The sequence below is a fragment of the Odocoileus virginianus genome, chromosome 34 (genome assembly GCF_023699985.2).
Source record: "Odocoileus virginianus isolate 20LAN1187 ecotype Illinois chromosome 34, Ovbor_1.2, whole genome shotgun sequence".
Taxonomy (NCBI): Eukaryota; Metazoa; Chordata; class Mammalia; order Artiodactyla; family Cervidae; genus Odocoileus; species Odocoileus virginianus.
The window spans coordinates 31,307,445-31,322,396 of NC_069707.1; the positions used below are offsets into that span (position 1 = coordinate 31,307,445).

A 14,952-nucleotide genomic window follows, 5' to 3' on the forward strand; every position below is an offset into this window, starting at 1 on the left:
GCAGGCAGATTCTTTACTACCACAGCACCTGAGAAGCCCCAATAAAGACCTCATTAATTAATTTGGTATTTCTTTCACCAGAAGCAACTGATGCTTTTTATCTAACGATTACTTTATATTTGAATATTTATCATAAGAACATTCTCCGCTCACTTCAAATCCTGTGAGAACTACTTCCTGACTTTCAAGGATGCTATGAAAACTTGTCTAAGAGAGCACAAGGAAATTACTCTTCGTTTATTCCTTCATTCTTCCTGTTAGAACTGCAAGAACTGCATATTTATACGTTTGCATTTTTTTAATAGACCTGCGAATATGGTCTACTGGAGAGTTAAGTGTTGGGAAACAAGATAGGCATGAGTTGATGATACGGCCTGAAGTCTAGGGAGGCCGAAATCACCCGATGAAGAAAACAGCAGCTCTCCATTCCTTCTTGTTTTTTACACGCAAACGAGGGCGTTCGTCATCCGCACTTCAGACCTCAGGGAACACCTCCTCCGTACTGTGCAATTTTGCAGGAACCCCTATTTCTTAGCGTAGAACCAGAGGGGGCGGGGAAGGCCGCTGTCACTCAACTCAACTGGCCAATGAGAGGGGGAAAAGCCCCGCCTCCTTCCCTGGGAGGTATTGCGGGCATGCGCAGTGGGCGTTCCAGCGCCACCACCCATCAGCTGAGAATCGTAGCTGGGGGCTCAGGGGCCCTTGGGTCCCCGCCGCCAAAGAAGGAGAAGGAAGCCGAGGAGGTCGGGGTAAGAGGAGCCTCGGGAGGGGGTGTCCCTGGCGGGGCGCCCCGAAAGCGCGTGTGCCCGTGGCTGCCGCGCCACCTTGTTTTTTGTGCGCGTTGTCAGGTGGCCGCCGCCCCTGCGCTTTGCGGCAGGCTCCCGGGAGTCGGAGGGCCGGCGCTGACCCTGCCCCGGGATCGCGCTGCTCCCCACGCCCCGCGGGCTGGCGCGAGTGCGCCGCCCGATCAGGCGGGTCCCGCCGGCCCTGCCAGCCCGGCCCGCCCAGCGCCGGCTGCGCTGCAGCCTCGCCTCCGCCCCCGGCCGCCCCGGCAGCCCCGGCCGCGCTCGCTCAGGCGCACCGGCGGGCTGCGCGCTCCGGGGCGGGGTTGGTGCCCGGGCCGCTCCAGCCCAGTTCTGGAATCCAGCTTCTGCCTCGGGCTGGACACCAGTTGACCTCTTCCTCTTTTTAACGCACGGATTTGGAAAACGCGCTTTAAAGTTCTCCTCTCGAATACAGAACAACTGAAGACATATATTTCTGTAGGAAAGGAGCCGTCTGTTTATTCGAAGGCTCATCGTGGTTGGTTTTCGGTTTGGCAAAGAGAGTTTGACATTGCAGCCTTTCTTTGATCTTTTCAGTGCAGCAAAGTGTTAGTCGCTCTTTCGTGTCCGACTCTTGTGCGACCCCATGGACTCTAGCCCGCCAGGCTCCTCTGTCCGTGGAATTTTCCAGGCAGGAATACTGAAGTGGGTTGCCATTCCCTTCTCCAGGGGATCTTCCCGACCCAGGGATCGAACCCACGTCTGCTGCGTTATAGGCATATTCTTTACCATCTGAGTACCTGCCCCTAATTGGCTTGCAGAAAGCCCTTTGCAGGTACATAAAATATTCCAGGATGCCTCCCTACCCCGCCCCTCTTGTTTTTTAGGTTGTTACTTTCCTTAAATTCAGACAAAAAGAAAAAAAAAATGCCCTTCCAGTCAAATGCTGTATATTTTTTTCTCTCAAGTTTCTTACATTTGCTTGGCTCTTACAGACATACGTTAATTTTTGTTTAATTCATATCAACATATTCTGACCATAATTATGTATCATTAAAGCTTGCACAGCATCTGGAAGAAAAGGAAATGGTTATGAAATGCTGTGCTGTTCAGTGATATTGGAGGTGAACGTTTCTTCTGGAGTTGTCCTGATCACCCCCCCCCCCCCCACGCCCAGGGCAGAAGTGTTAAACTGTGTGTTGTGATGTGGACAGGCCTCTGCTTTGCAGGCTGCTTTAAGAAGTTTATCCCAGACTTTTGACTGGTTAAGAATTATGGTCTAGTTCAGATTTTCTGAAGAAGTTAACATGATACCATCTTAACTAGTTAACATCTACAATTTTCTTCAGATATCTTACTTCTGCTGTTCCTGATCTCAAAACCAGCCTGAATTTTGATTATGATCTCAAACTTTAGCCAGGGGCTGCTGGTTAAAAAATAAATCGTGTAGAACACCTGCATTAAGTCTCAGTAAAGTTTGCTGTAATTCCATTTAATTTGAAAGCCTAGTGCATGAAAGGGTGAAAAATAATTCTTGGTATTGTGGACCAAACTGAGATAGTATGATAATTTAACAGATGGAGGAGCTGAGCTAACAAATGCAGTTAATGCAACTTATGTTGACAGTGCTTATGCTTGTAGTAGAATGATCACCCTCACATCTGTGAAACATTTTCTACGGCCCCAGCACTTGTGAATTCCACAAGACTGTCAAACTTGTCTCTCCCATCTTTATATTCTGGAGGTAGGAATAGATAATAAATGATGTACTGACTAGATCATTTTAAATGATGATTAGCAGTATGATGCTGTAGGTTAAATCAGCAGAGTGGCAGAATGGTGACTTCTTACTTCAAATCAAAGTGACTGTAGAATACTTCTCCAGCCATGTGACGCGACTTTCTGGGAGAAAAAGAGCAAGTCACTGAGGGAGGAGGTGGGGGCCATGGGACGTGCCCTCCAGGAAGAAGAAATAGCATGGAACAGTGGCCCAAGTCAGCGACAAGTCTGGGACATCCTGGAGCTGAAAGAAGGCCCTCGAGTTCACTGTCTTAGCAGTGGTTATATTAACCCTCAGAATGGGTGTGTGTTCTTAGGAAATAGGTGCATTTATTTTACAAATATTTATTAAGCACTTATTATATATACAGATACTGAAAGCAGAGCAGTCTATGCAATAGACCAAAAAAAAAAAAAAAAAACCCCACCAAAAACAAAAACAAAAAAAAACCTGCCCTTGGTGGGAACTTATCATTTTTGGAGAAGAGGTTGTAGGGAAGTACTCTGATGCTCACTATTAAGAAAGTGAAACTGACTATAAACTATTTCTATTGCTTTATCCACACTGAATTTACAGGGCATGACCTTTATGTTAATGAGAATTGTAAGGATTCTGCACTGCTTCCTATAACTAGGAATAATGTTTGATGCTCAAGATTCCTTTTAAAAATCTTTTATTTGTGCTCTTTAGAAAGTCTTAAGATTCTCAGTACTAGTATTGCACTTTGATCCTCTCTTCCCACCTTTCCCTTTATAATGTTTATATATCCTCATAGAATGCTAATTTTTGAGATGTTTGGTGAACAGTGTTCAATAGAACTTTGCTGAAATGGAAATGTTCCATCCATGAGCTGTCCAAGCCAGTGGCCACACATGTGCGAACACTTGATAGTGCAAGTTTAGATAATGAGGTATAGTTATTCTGAGCCGTAAAACTAGGGATTCTGAATGTGCTTTCAGAAGTATGCAGCATGAGTGCTTTGGTGCATTTTAGCTCTGGGCAACGTGCTGGATGGAGAGTGACGTGTAAAGCAGACATCAGAATAACTTGGTTGATGTAACCTGTGTGCAAAGATCATGCACGTTTAAATCAGTTTACAGTTAGCTGTCTATCTGTTTCTATGTATTTTACAGTATAGTTGGTGGTTTGGACCCTTTATTTCTCATAGCCCATCATCAGGAGAGCCAGTCACCGTTGTCTTTTAGATATCACTGTGAGCAGAATAAGAGCAGACGAGGAAGCTATGCAGCCGTGTTACCATGATTCATTGTGAAGTCACCCCAGGCCTAATTCCCCATCTTCCTTGACTTTAGCCAGATTTCATACAGGGTCTGCAGAAAGGTGGTAAATTTGGTGTTTCTCAATTGAGTGGGCTCACCCGTCCTTAATTTTGTTGTACAGGGCAGCAACAACATGGTTTTGTGTTTTAAAATATAGCAACAACATGGTTTTGTGTTTTAAAAATATAGCAGGCTCTAAGATTTAGTTCCAAATTTTAGCTCTTTTCTTACATTAAGTGTGTTGCTTATTCTCCTTATGCCTCAGTTTCTTCGTGTAAAAAGTCATAATTATTGTTGTACCTATCTCCGTAGGCTTGGTGGAGGAGTCAGCTGAGAAAATAAACATGGAAGTCCTAAACACAATGCTTAGGAAATAATATTAGCGATGATCTTGTTGAGTTTTCCTTTCCCTCCCATCCATCACAATTTCTTTTCATTCTTAGCTCAGCACTGAACCAAGAGACTCACCACTGCACCCTTTCTCTAAGGAAATGCCAGCCAGTCCAGCAGTGGAGCCCTTTTGGATGAATGATGCTTAGTTGTCTCACCAAAAGGAACTTCCTTAAATGCAGGCACTTGAGTAAAGGGGTGAGGAAAACTGGTAGTTTGTAGCTATTTGGCTGATTCTCTGAAGAGCAGAAAAGGAGACCATAAAAGAAAACAGTGGGAAGGCTTATCCTAGGCTTGTTGAGTCTTGAGGGTTAAGATTAATGCTACAAAGGAGGTGGCAGTCTGCGGGACTCAGTGATCATGCTCTGGGCCTCAGCTAATCCTGTGGTCGGGTGGTCCAGAGGCAGGGAAGGTGGTTATGATCTGTTGATGTTGCTCCTGCAGATGCGAGAGCAGAGCTGTCCTTTCTTCTGTGTAGAGTAGGAAAGCGCTTGGTCCCTGGATGTGCCTTATCCCATTTGGATCCTGGCAGCAGGCCCAGATGTTAAGTGTCTTCCTCAAAGTAGAGACTTCCCACTTTTGCCAGTTCCACTGGCAACAGCAAAGGCAGTTGGTGAGTTCCTGCAGCTTCAAAGACATAGAGACACTGCAGAGAGTGGAGAGTGTGACTTGCAGGCGTGGATATGACTCATCTGTGTGTGTGTGGACAGAAGCGCACCCCCAAGAGGGTAGGTAAAGAAGAGGAGGAACACTTCCCCATCTAGTGTGTTTGTGTTGGCCGGGAGCCTAGTTGATAGAGGGAAAGGAGAAAGAAAGATATCAGTGAGCCCGGAGGACGTTGCCCCTGTCTGTAGAGTAGAATATTGTTTGGCAGTGAACAGGAAGGGAGGAGGCAATGGAATCCCACTCCAGTCCTCTTGCCTGGAAAATCCTGGGGACAGGGGAGCCTGGTAGGCTGCAGTCCATGGGGTTGCGAAGAGTCGGACACGACTGAGCAACTTCATTTTCACTTTTCACTTTCATGCATTGGAGAAGGAAATGGCAACCCACTCCAGTGTTCTTGCCTGGAGAATCCCAGGGATGGGAGCCTGGTGGGCTGTGGTCAGTGGGGTCACACAAGAGTCAGACAGGACTGAGGCAACTTAGCAGCAGCAGCAGCAGTGAACAGGAAGGAAGAATTGATACATACTGCAACATGGATGGGCCTTGAAATGCGAGAAAAAGAAATCAGTAACAAAAAGAACACATTGTATGATTCCTTTAATATGAAATGTACAGAACCTGCAAGCCTGTAAAGACATAAAATAGATGAGTGGTGGCCTGCAGTTTAGGAGCTTGTGGAGAAATGGGGAGTTACTGCTAATGGGTATCAGCTTTATTTGGGGGGCTAAGGAAACGTTCTAGCAGTGACTTGGTGGTTGCACAGCTTTTTATTATGAGTATTTAAAAACCCCACTGGATAGTGCACTTTAAGCGGGCGAGTGCGTGCCGTGTGAATCGTCTAAGTGAGGCTGCTGTGTTCAGGTCCATCCGCTCTTCTGCCTGCAGCCCACCGGGCTCCTCAGTTCACGGGATCATTCAGGCAAGAGTCCTGGAGTGGCTTACCATTTCCTTCTCCAGGGGATCTTCCTGACCCAGGGAGTAAACCCGCATCTCCTGTGTCTCTTGCATTGGCAGGCAGAATCTTTACCCCCTGAGCCATCAGGGAAGCCCTTTTCAACCCCCAAGCTGTTATTGGGGGGAAAAAAGATGCAAAACTTAAAGATCTAGTTGGTGTTTTGTAGGGAGCTTGGGTAGTATTGATGTCGCTGGATCCCAGGTCCAGTGTAGTTTGCGTGCTCAGCTCTTCAGGTGGCGGCGAGCCCAAATCCAAGGCTGCCTGGGAGTAATCTTCTTCCTGCTGCCCTGCTGTTTGAAAAGAAGTTTGGTTTACCTTTTATGAAATTGGTTTGGGGTCTCTCTCGATGACTTAGTGAAGTCCAAAGGGAGAATAGATGAACTGGACCTGTCGATCAGGGAGAGGGAATGGAGAGCATCTGAAACCTCCCAGAGGTTCCAGGGTGGCCTCGATGCGGCAGAGCGGAGGCACGGCCCCAGTGCTGTTTTTTCTGTCTCAGCCATCCCACTGTTCTACTTCCTATGAGCACCAACCATTGGATCCAAGACACATATTTCCTTGTGCTCTCTGCCCTCCCGATTAGCAGAAATCTCCAGTGGATTCTTCTTGCAACATATTCAAACCAAACCTAGCATGCAGAGCCCACCCTCTTCTGTGACATCAGTGTTATGGGGCAGCAGGGACAGGTGGTGTTAGAACCAGAAGCCTGGAATTGAATCCCACGTCTGCCTGGTGGGTCGTTTGGGGTACCTTTCCAGTTACTTAATCTTCATAAGCCACAGTTTGCTCATTGGTAAGGCCAGGTTCACTTGCCACTACCTACTTTAAAGAGGAGAACTTGAACATTAAATTAGACAGTCCATGTAAAATGCTTTTCATTTCACAGATGTGCAGTGACTGTGAGGCCGTTGCACTCCTTCCTTCTCTGTGTCATCTCCTGCTTGCCCGACCAAGAGGCATCTGATCCAGGGTTGACCGTAGATTCCCCTTGCTCTGGGAAATGACACCCTGCCTTCATACTGCCCATGTGGTCTGGGTCTGTCCACCTCGGCTTCATGTCTTTGTCTTTGTTGTTTTGCATATAGTCATACTCAGGTATCCAAGTCTTACACCTGTTTCATAAATTCTTTTTAGAGAAGGGTGATAGTCATGTTTCCTTTTCCCCATCCCTATCACTTTTGCCCAGCACATGACTTTCTACAGACCCAACCCACCCACTAGCAGAGGTGGGATTCACTTCCAGGATTCTGGTTCTAAAGCTGTCCATCCTTGCTGCCCCATAAAACTAATGTCACAGAAGACGGCAGGCTTGTATTGCTTTTATTGTTTTACATTATTAGCTTTGTCATTCTCCTAAATGGCAGACTTTAAGCATTCTTTGGCATTGCCTTTCTTTGGGATTGGGATGAAAACTGTCCTTTTCCCGTCCTGTGGCCACTGCTGAGTTTTCCAAATTTGCTGGCATATTGAGTGCAGCACTTTCACAGCATCATCTTTTAGAATTTGAAATAGCTCAACTGGAATTCCATCACCTCCACTAGCTTTGTTTGTAGTGATGCTTTGTGAGGCCCACTTGACTTCACATTCCAGGGTATCTGGCTCTAGGTGAGTGATCACACCATTGTGATTATCTGGGTCGTGAAGATATTTTTTGTACAGTTCTTCTGTGTATTCTTGCCATCTTCATTCCAATTCCAAAGAAAGGCAATGCCAAAGAATGCTCAAACTACCGCACAATTGCACTCATCTCACACACTAGTAAAGTAATGCTGAAAATTCTCCAAGCCAGGCTTCAACAGTTCGTAAACCGTGAACTTCCAGATGTTCAAGCTGGATTTAGAAAAGGCAGAAGAACCAGAGATCAAATTGCCAACATCCACTGGATTATCGAAAAAGCAAGAGAACTCCAGAAAAACATCTACTTCTGCTTTATTAACTATGCCAAAGCCTTTGACTGTGTGGATCACAACAAACTATAGAAAATTGTGAAAGAGGTGGGAATACCAGACCTCCTGACTTGCCTCTTGAGAAACCTGTATGCAGTCAGGAAGCAACAGTTAGAACTGGACATGGAACAACAGACTGGTTCCAAATAGGAAAAGGAGTACATCAAGGCTGAATATTGTCACCCTGCTTATTTAACTTAAATTCTGAGTACGTCATGAGAAACACTGGGCTGGATGAAGCACAAGCTGGAATCAAGATTGCTGGGAGAAATATCAATAACCTCAGATATGCAGATGACACCACCTTTATGGCAGAAAGTGAAGAAGAACTAAAAAGTCCCTTGATGAAAGTGAAAGAGGAGAGTGAAAATGTTGGCTTAAAGCTCGACATTCAGAAAACTAAGATCATGTTATCCGGTCCCATCACTTCAAGGCAAATAGATGAGGAAATAGTGACAGAATTTATTTTGGGGGGCTCCAAAATCACTGCAGATGGTGACTGCAGCCATGAATTAAAAGATTCTTGCTCCTTGGAAGAAAATTTATGACCTAGACAGCATGTTAAAAAGCAGAGAGATTACTTTGCCGGCAAAAGTCCATCTAGTCAAAGCTGTGGTTTTTCCAGTAGTCGTGTATGGATGTGAGAGTTGGACTATAAAGAAAGCTGAGCACCAAAGAATTGATGCTTTTAAACTGTGGTGTTGGAGAAGACTCTTGAGAGTCCCTTGGACTGCAAGGAGATCCAACCAGTCCATTCTAAAGGAAATCAACCCTGACTGTTCATTGAAAGGACTGATGCTGAAGCTGAAACTCCAATACTTTGGCCACCTGATGCGAAGAACTGAGTCATTTGAAAAGATCCTGATGCTGGAGGGTTGAAAGCGGGACAAGACAGGTCGACAGAGGATGAGATGGTTGGATGGCATCACCAACTCAAGAGACATGAGTTTGAGTGAACTCCGGGAGTCGGTGATGGACAGGGAGGCCTGGCGTGCTGCCATCCATGGGGTCGCAAAGAGTCGGACATGACTGAGTGACTCAACTGAACTGAACTGATTCGAGCAGACACTTTCTCTTGATTGCTCTGTTTGCTTGTTTGCAGCTCCCCAGGCCCTAATGTAATGTAGGGTGTGTAGCAGAGTCAGTGACTGCCCACACACCTTTGCAGTGTTTCGAGCACACTCAGAAGATCGTAGAGGAGTAGTTGAAATTCTTCGCTGGGCACAGTCCTATCTACAGGGACACCCCTCTTTATCCTTTTTCCCTAGCCATGACTGATGTGTGGCGTGGACCAAAGACCAGAGCTTCATTTTACCGCCTTCCTGTGGCAGCCGCCCCACTTAGCTTCCTGTTCTAAGATACTGGCTTCCACAGCAGAATCCTCCTTGCTCTGTCGGGGGAGTGTGTGTGTGATGGGCGTTTTACAGGGTATTTCCTTTTTTCTTAACTTGTTGGCTCTGCTCTTTCACATTGAACCTTTTTTCCCGTTAAAATTAGAGACCCATTAGTGAGCTGTTCCTGGGTGAGTTAAATGAGATGAAATTTCTGGGGAAAGCGTGAAATCTGTGTGCTATATAATTCATAATTGAATTCCTCTTCTCTGCCAGGAATTATTTTAAATGTTGGAGAAAGAAAGATAAATAGTATGTGGACCCTGGCCTATAGCTGCTCACAGTTTAGTTAAGGAGAAAATATACAAATGGTTAAAATGATACACAGAAAAGGCAGTGACTAAGTCATCCTTCGTGAGATCAAAGATGTTTCCAAAGGGAATGGACAATTTGAACCTTATTTTATTTAACATGTTTAATTCAGTTCTGTCCTATAAAGTCCGTTTTTAAAAATATCAACATGTGAGTTTTACTCTTTGACATGTTCCTTTGCTAAATTTCAACCCTGTTAGGTTCATCAAATTCATAATAAGGAGAAGCATTAAAATAGGTATAATTATGTGACTTCTCTTTATGTTATTTAGGTAACTGCTGAGAAAACTGCACTGCTCACCAACAGCTGATGAAATTATCGAACAAGCGAATCAACCATGTCTTACACTCCAGGAGTTGGTGGTGACCCCGCCCAGTTAGCCCAGCGTATCTCTTCCAACATCCAGAAGATCACGCAATGCTGTGAGTTGAGTTTTTTTTGTTGTTTGTTTGTTTTTGTGAGTTGAGTTTTAAATTGACTTCACTGTTTGTTTTCAATTCTTTTTTTTTTTTTTGGATGGGAAAAAGAGTATTTATTTAGTCTCTGATGTATGTGGTACATCTTCTTTTTTTTTTTTTCATTTATTTTTATTAGTTGGAGGCTAATTACTTTACAATATTGTAGTGGCTTTTGTCATACATTGACATGAATCAGCTATGCATTTACATGTATTCCCCATCCCGATCCCCCCTCCCACCTCCCTCTCCGCCCGATCCCTCTGGGTCTTCCCAGTGCACCAGGCCTGAGCACTTGCCTCATGCATCCAACCTGGGCTGGTGATCTGTTTCACTATAGATAATATACATGTTTCGATGCTGTTCTCTCAAAGCATCCCACCCTCGCCTTCTCCCACAGAGTCCAAAAGTCTGTTCTGTACATCTGTGTCTCTTTTTCTGTTTTGCATATAGGGTTATCATTACCATCTTTCTAAATTCCATATGTATGTGTTAGTATGCTGTAATGTTCTTTATCTTTCTGGCTTACTTTGTTTTCAATTCTTTCTGGGAACTTGGTGGAGATTCAGAAATGGACAACTAGTGTTCCTCCAAGAAGAGATTTTAAAAGGCTGGACCTCTTCAGAAGGAATGTAAGAAATAATTACATTAGAAGAGACCGGTTAACTGCATTTTTCTGTAGTGTGTTAGGCAGCTAATAAACGTTCATTAATGAAAGATTTTAAAATGTAGATACCTAGGTTTACTTTAAAACTATCTGATTCTAGATGAGATGATCTGATGAAATCTCATAGCTTTGGAGCTTGGAAGCACTATCAAGTTTTAGGAACTTTAGTTTGTTAAAAATAAAATCTGGCTGGACATGATTTAGGTTAATTTTGTCAGGGGCAAATGTGTGGTACATTATTAAGGGCAGGGATGAACTAAAGCGGGGGTATTGCTATCTCCTGAGGCAGATGTAGAAGATAACCATCTCGATTCCCCACAAATTATCCTTTGCTGTACTTGTCAAAGATGGAATACTAGAAAAATAGTTTAATGTGGCATATTGTTAGGAATTATTACTCCTCAGAGTATATATAATAAGAATTTTTTTAAAAAATCACAGATCTGAGCTATGGGTTTTTTTGGCTTTTTGTTTCTGAATCACAGCTAACCCTATACCTGGATTATCCTGGTCATTTTGCAGTCAGTATTTTGGTCATCCAGACTTACCTAAACTCTTTCAGGATGTGTTAATCTACATAGTTGTATTTTTCAGCCGACCTCATTAAGGCTTCTCTCTTTACCAGAACACTGACGCACTGGAACATCTGAAATGTTTTCAGATGACCAGCTGTGTTTCTGTAATCATTAACTTCCCAACAGTTAATTACTCTACCTGAAAGATTGAAGTGAGATATCAGTGTGTTTTGGAGTCAAAGGGGGTAAATTCGATTACAGATGATTCTAAAAAAGCGCTGCCATGTTCAGCAGTGTAAGGTAACTCATGTCCCGACTTGGGGTAACTCTGGTTTTCCTTGGCTGTCCGTGGAGCAGCAAGGAAGGGAATGGCATGGAGGTCCCACCTTGCCCCTGCAGAGTCCGTAGGATCGGCGCCCTGATGCTTGTTCCAGTTTGTCCCGGGGCGCCCATGTTGGCTCCACCTTGCTCCCTCTGGCTTCAGGTCTGTCCTCGTAGTTAACTGCAAGGGCCTGTCCTTTTATGGTTCCCTCACTGCTGATTAGAAATAATGCTAGTCTGCCTCAGGCTACCTGTGGGAAGATAAAATGAATTTATAATTTTAATTTGCATATGTGGAAATTCAGGACCTTTATCCAAGAAAGGAGGCCAGGAGGTCTTTTTCCATAGGATAGGATTGGTATCTTACGTTGGGAAAGCTAAATGGTGTCAGGAGTTCTGGGAAGAAGATGGGAATGACTGTAATGCCCAGAGATTACAGAAGTGTGCACTTAGTAGGATGAAGGATACGTGGATTGGAAATGGTGTCTGAGCTTGAACCGGAAGGAAGGTAAGAGTTAACTTCAGTTAGGTCACACTCCCTCAAGGCCACCCAGATGATGTGAGGTAAATTGGACCAGACTTGCATACTCATGGCGTGGTTGATAGCTAAATATGTGATGACACTGTGGTTTGGGGCAGTCTTGGGGTATGTGGGAGGGTGAAGAGAAGACCCGAAACTCTTGTTTTTAACAGCCTTGTGAAGAGCTGTTAAAGAGACGGGACTGTTGAGCCCCGGGAAGGTACAGTCACCACCTTCAGACAGTTGAAGCACTGTCTTGTCTGAAGCACAAGGGATCGACCCTGCTTCATCACAGAGGCCTCCACAGATGGACAGAACCATGGTAGTCAGTCTTCAGCTTGCAAAGGAATAAGGGCTTTTGAACAATCCTGGTTACTTAGAGATAGAACTGTCTACCTCAGAAGCAGCGCAATTCTGAGCAGCATATGGTGGTAAAGTATTTCTCAGGTCTGTTACTCAGAGTTTTAGATTCCTGAATAATGGTTCAGACTGAGTGACTTTAAAATTTTGATATTAGGTCTTTATTCATTCAGCAAATAATTTATTGAGCACGAGCTGCTTGCTTGTCACTGTTTAAGACCCAGGGTATCCAGCAATAAACAAGATCCAAAAGGTCCTGTTCTGTAGTTTCCAGTGTGAGGAGAAACTGATGGATTTTTATTAAAAGAATTAATGAGCAACTTAGTTTCCCATGAAGAAAAAAAAAATAATGAGTGTGACATGAGCGCAGGTGATTAGGGGGAAGCTGCCTTAGCTTAGAGAATCCTCTGAATGCAGAAGAGGAGGGGCTAGTAGGGAGAAGATACTGGGGAAGAGCAATTAGTTGGAAGCCACAGCTGGTAGTTTTAAAAAGTAGTCCAGAGCTTAGGGTGTTCAGAAAACAGGAAAAAAGAAAAATCCAGTGTGGCTGCTGCACAGCACTTGAGGCAGGAGTGGCAAGAGGCAGAACTGGGAGAGGAGGCCAGTCAGGTCACCTAGAGCCTTGGAGGCCATGGGAGGCCTTGTGGAGCTTAGAGTTCATTCCAAGAGGCAGGGAAGAGACACAATCAGATCTGCACTTTGGCAAGATTACTTTGGCTGCTGCTTAGGAAATAGACTTTGAGGAACTAGGAGGAGGACACCCCTGGCCGCGGCAGGGTTTTGGAGAGAGAGATGTTGCCTTGCCCCAGAGTGGTAGCCGGGGCAGTGAAGAGAATTGCTGGTTGTAGTGTGGAGGCACAGCCAGCAGGACTTGTAATGCTTGGGGTGCGGCGGGGGCGGAGGGAGAGAGGAGACCTGGATGGTGCCGTGGCTTTGCATTGAGCAGCCAAGTGGATGGTGGTGAGTATGTACTAAGATGGGAAGAACGATGGTTCAGGAGATGGGGGAGACTTTTGTTTTGGCCAAGTAAATTTTTGAAACGTCTTTTAAACCTCTAAGTGAAGATGTCAAACGTCTAGTTTAGATATATGAGTTTGGAGACCAGAGTGGCGTCAGAATACAAATGATATTTGAAACTATAAATCTAAAATAATCACATAGAAGGGAGTAGAATTCAGAGGGCTGGAGCATTAAAAAACAATGTAGAAGTTGGAAAAGCAGGAAAAAACAGCATAGTCAGGGAAGGAACGACCATTAAGGTAAAAAGAAAATCAATCTCTGCTGCGGTTCCAGAAATTAAAAAGTGTTTCAAGAATGGGTGAGGCATCATATGTCTAATGTTGCCGAGACACTGAATAAGATGAAAGCAGAGAATTGAATCTGGCAAACGGTGACTTTGAAAGAATAAATCCCTGGATATATTCCAGGGATGAAAAGTTGGTTCAGCCTCCGCAAACCAGACCATGTGATGCATACAATGCATTAACAAAATGAAGGATAAAAATCATATGATCATTTCAGTAAATAGAGAAAAAACATTTGACAGAATTTAACATCTATTTATGATAAAAACTCTCAACAAAGATGGGTATGGAGGGAATTTACTTTAACATAGTAACAAGCCTGCAGCTAACATCATACCCAATGGTGAAAAGCTAAAAGCTTTTCCTCCAAGATCAGGAACAAGCATAAGGATACCCATTATTGCCACTTTCATTCAAAAGTATTGGAAGCCCTGGACAGAGCATTAGGAAAGAAAAATAAATAGAAGGCATCCAAATTGGAAAGGAAGTAAAACTCACTATTTGCAGATGACATGATATATATATATAGAAAACCCTTTAGACGCCATCAAAAAACTAGTATGACTAGTAAAATATAGAATTAGTATAAACAAATTTAGTGATGTTGCAGGTTACAAAATCAATACTCAAAATCCATTGTGTTTCTATACACTAAAAACAAACTATCAGAAAGAGAAATGAAGAAAATCCCATTTACAATTGCATCAGAAAGGAATAAATTTAACCAGGGATATATATTGAAAAATACCAGACATTAAGAAATTGAAGGAGACACAGTAAATGGAAAGATATTCCATGCTTATGGATCAGAAGAATTAATATTATGTCCATATTACCCATTGTAATCTACAAATTCGGTGTAATCACTATCAAAATTACAATGGTATTTTTCATAGAATAAACAATCTTAACATTTATGGAATTGCAAAACATCCTGAATAACCAAAACAATCTTGGGGGAAAAAAAAAAAGCTGGAGTAATCATGCTCTCTGATTTTAAACTATTACAGAACCATAGCAATTAAAACAGTATGGTATTGGCATTAAAAACAAACACATAGGTCAATGAAAAATAAACCCATGTATATATTATCAGTTAATTTACAATAAAGCCAAAAATATACAGTAGAAAAAGGAGTCTCTTCAATAAATTGTGTTGGGAAAACTGGACAGACACATGGAAAAGAATGAAACAGCACTGCTATCTTACACTAATACACAAAAATTAACTCAGAATGGTGTAGACTTGAACATAAGGCCTGAACTATACAACTCCTAGAAGAAAACATAGGTGGTGAGCTCCTTCATATAGGTCTCGGCAATGATTT

General features: G+C 43.5%; 1 protein-coding gene across 1 annotated transcript in view; it reads left to right on the forward strand.

The window, feature by feature from the left end:
- The first annotated feature begins 637 nt into the window (after positions 1-637).
- Positions 638-14,952, forward strand: part of STX7 (syntaxin 7) — a 53,169-nt gene continuing 38,854 nt past the window's right edge. Inside the window, exons 1-2 of the mRNA XM_070461665.1 lie at positions 638-749; positions 9,754-9,904. Coding sequence (XP_070317766.1) covers positions 9,820-9,904 — 85 coding nt within the window. The 5' untranslated portion in view covers positions 638-749; positions 9,754-9,819. The remainder of the gene's footprint in view (positions 750-9,753; positions 9,905-14,952) is intronic.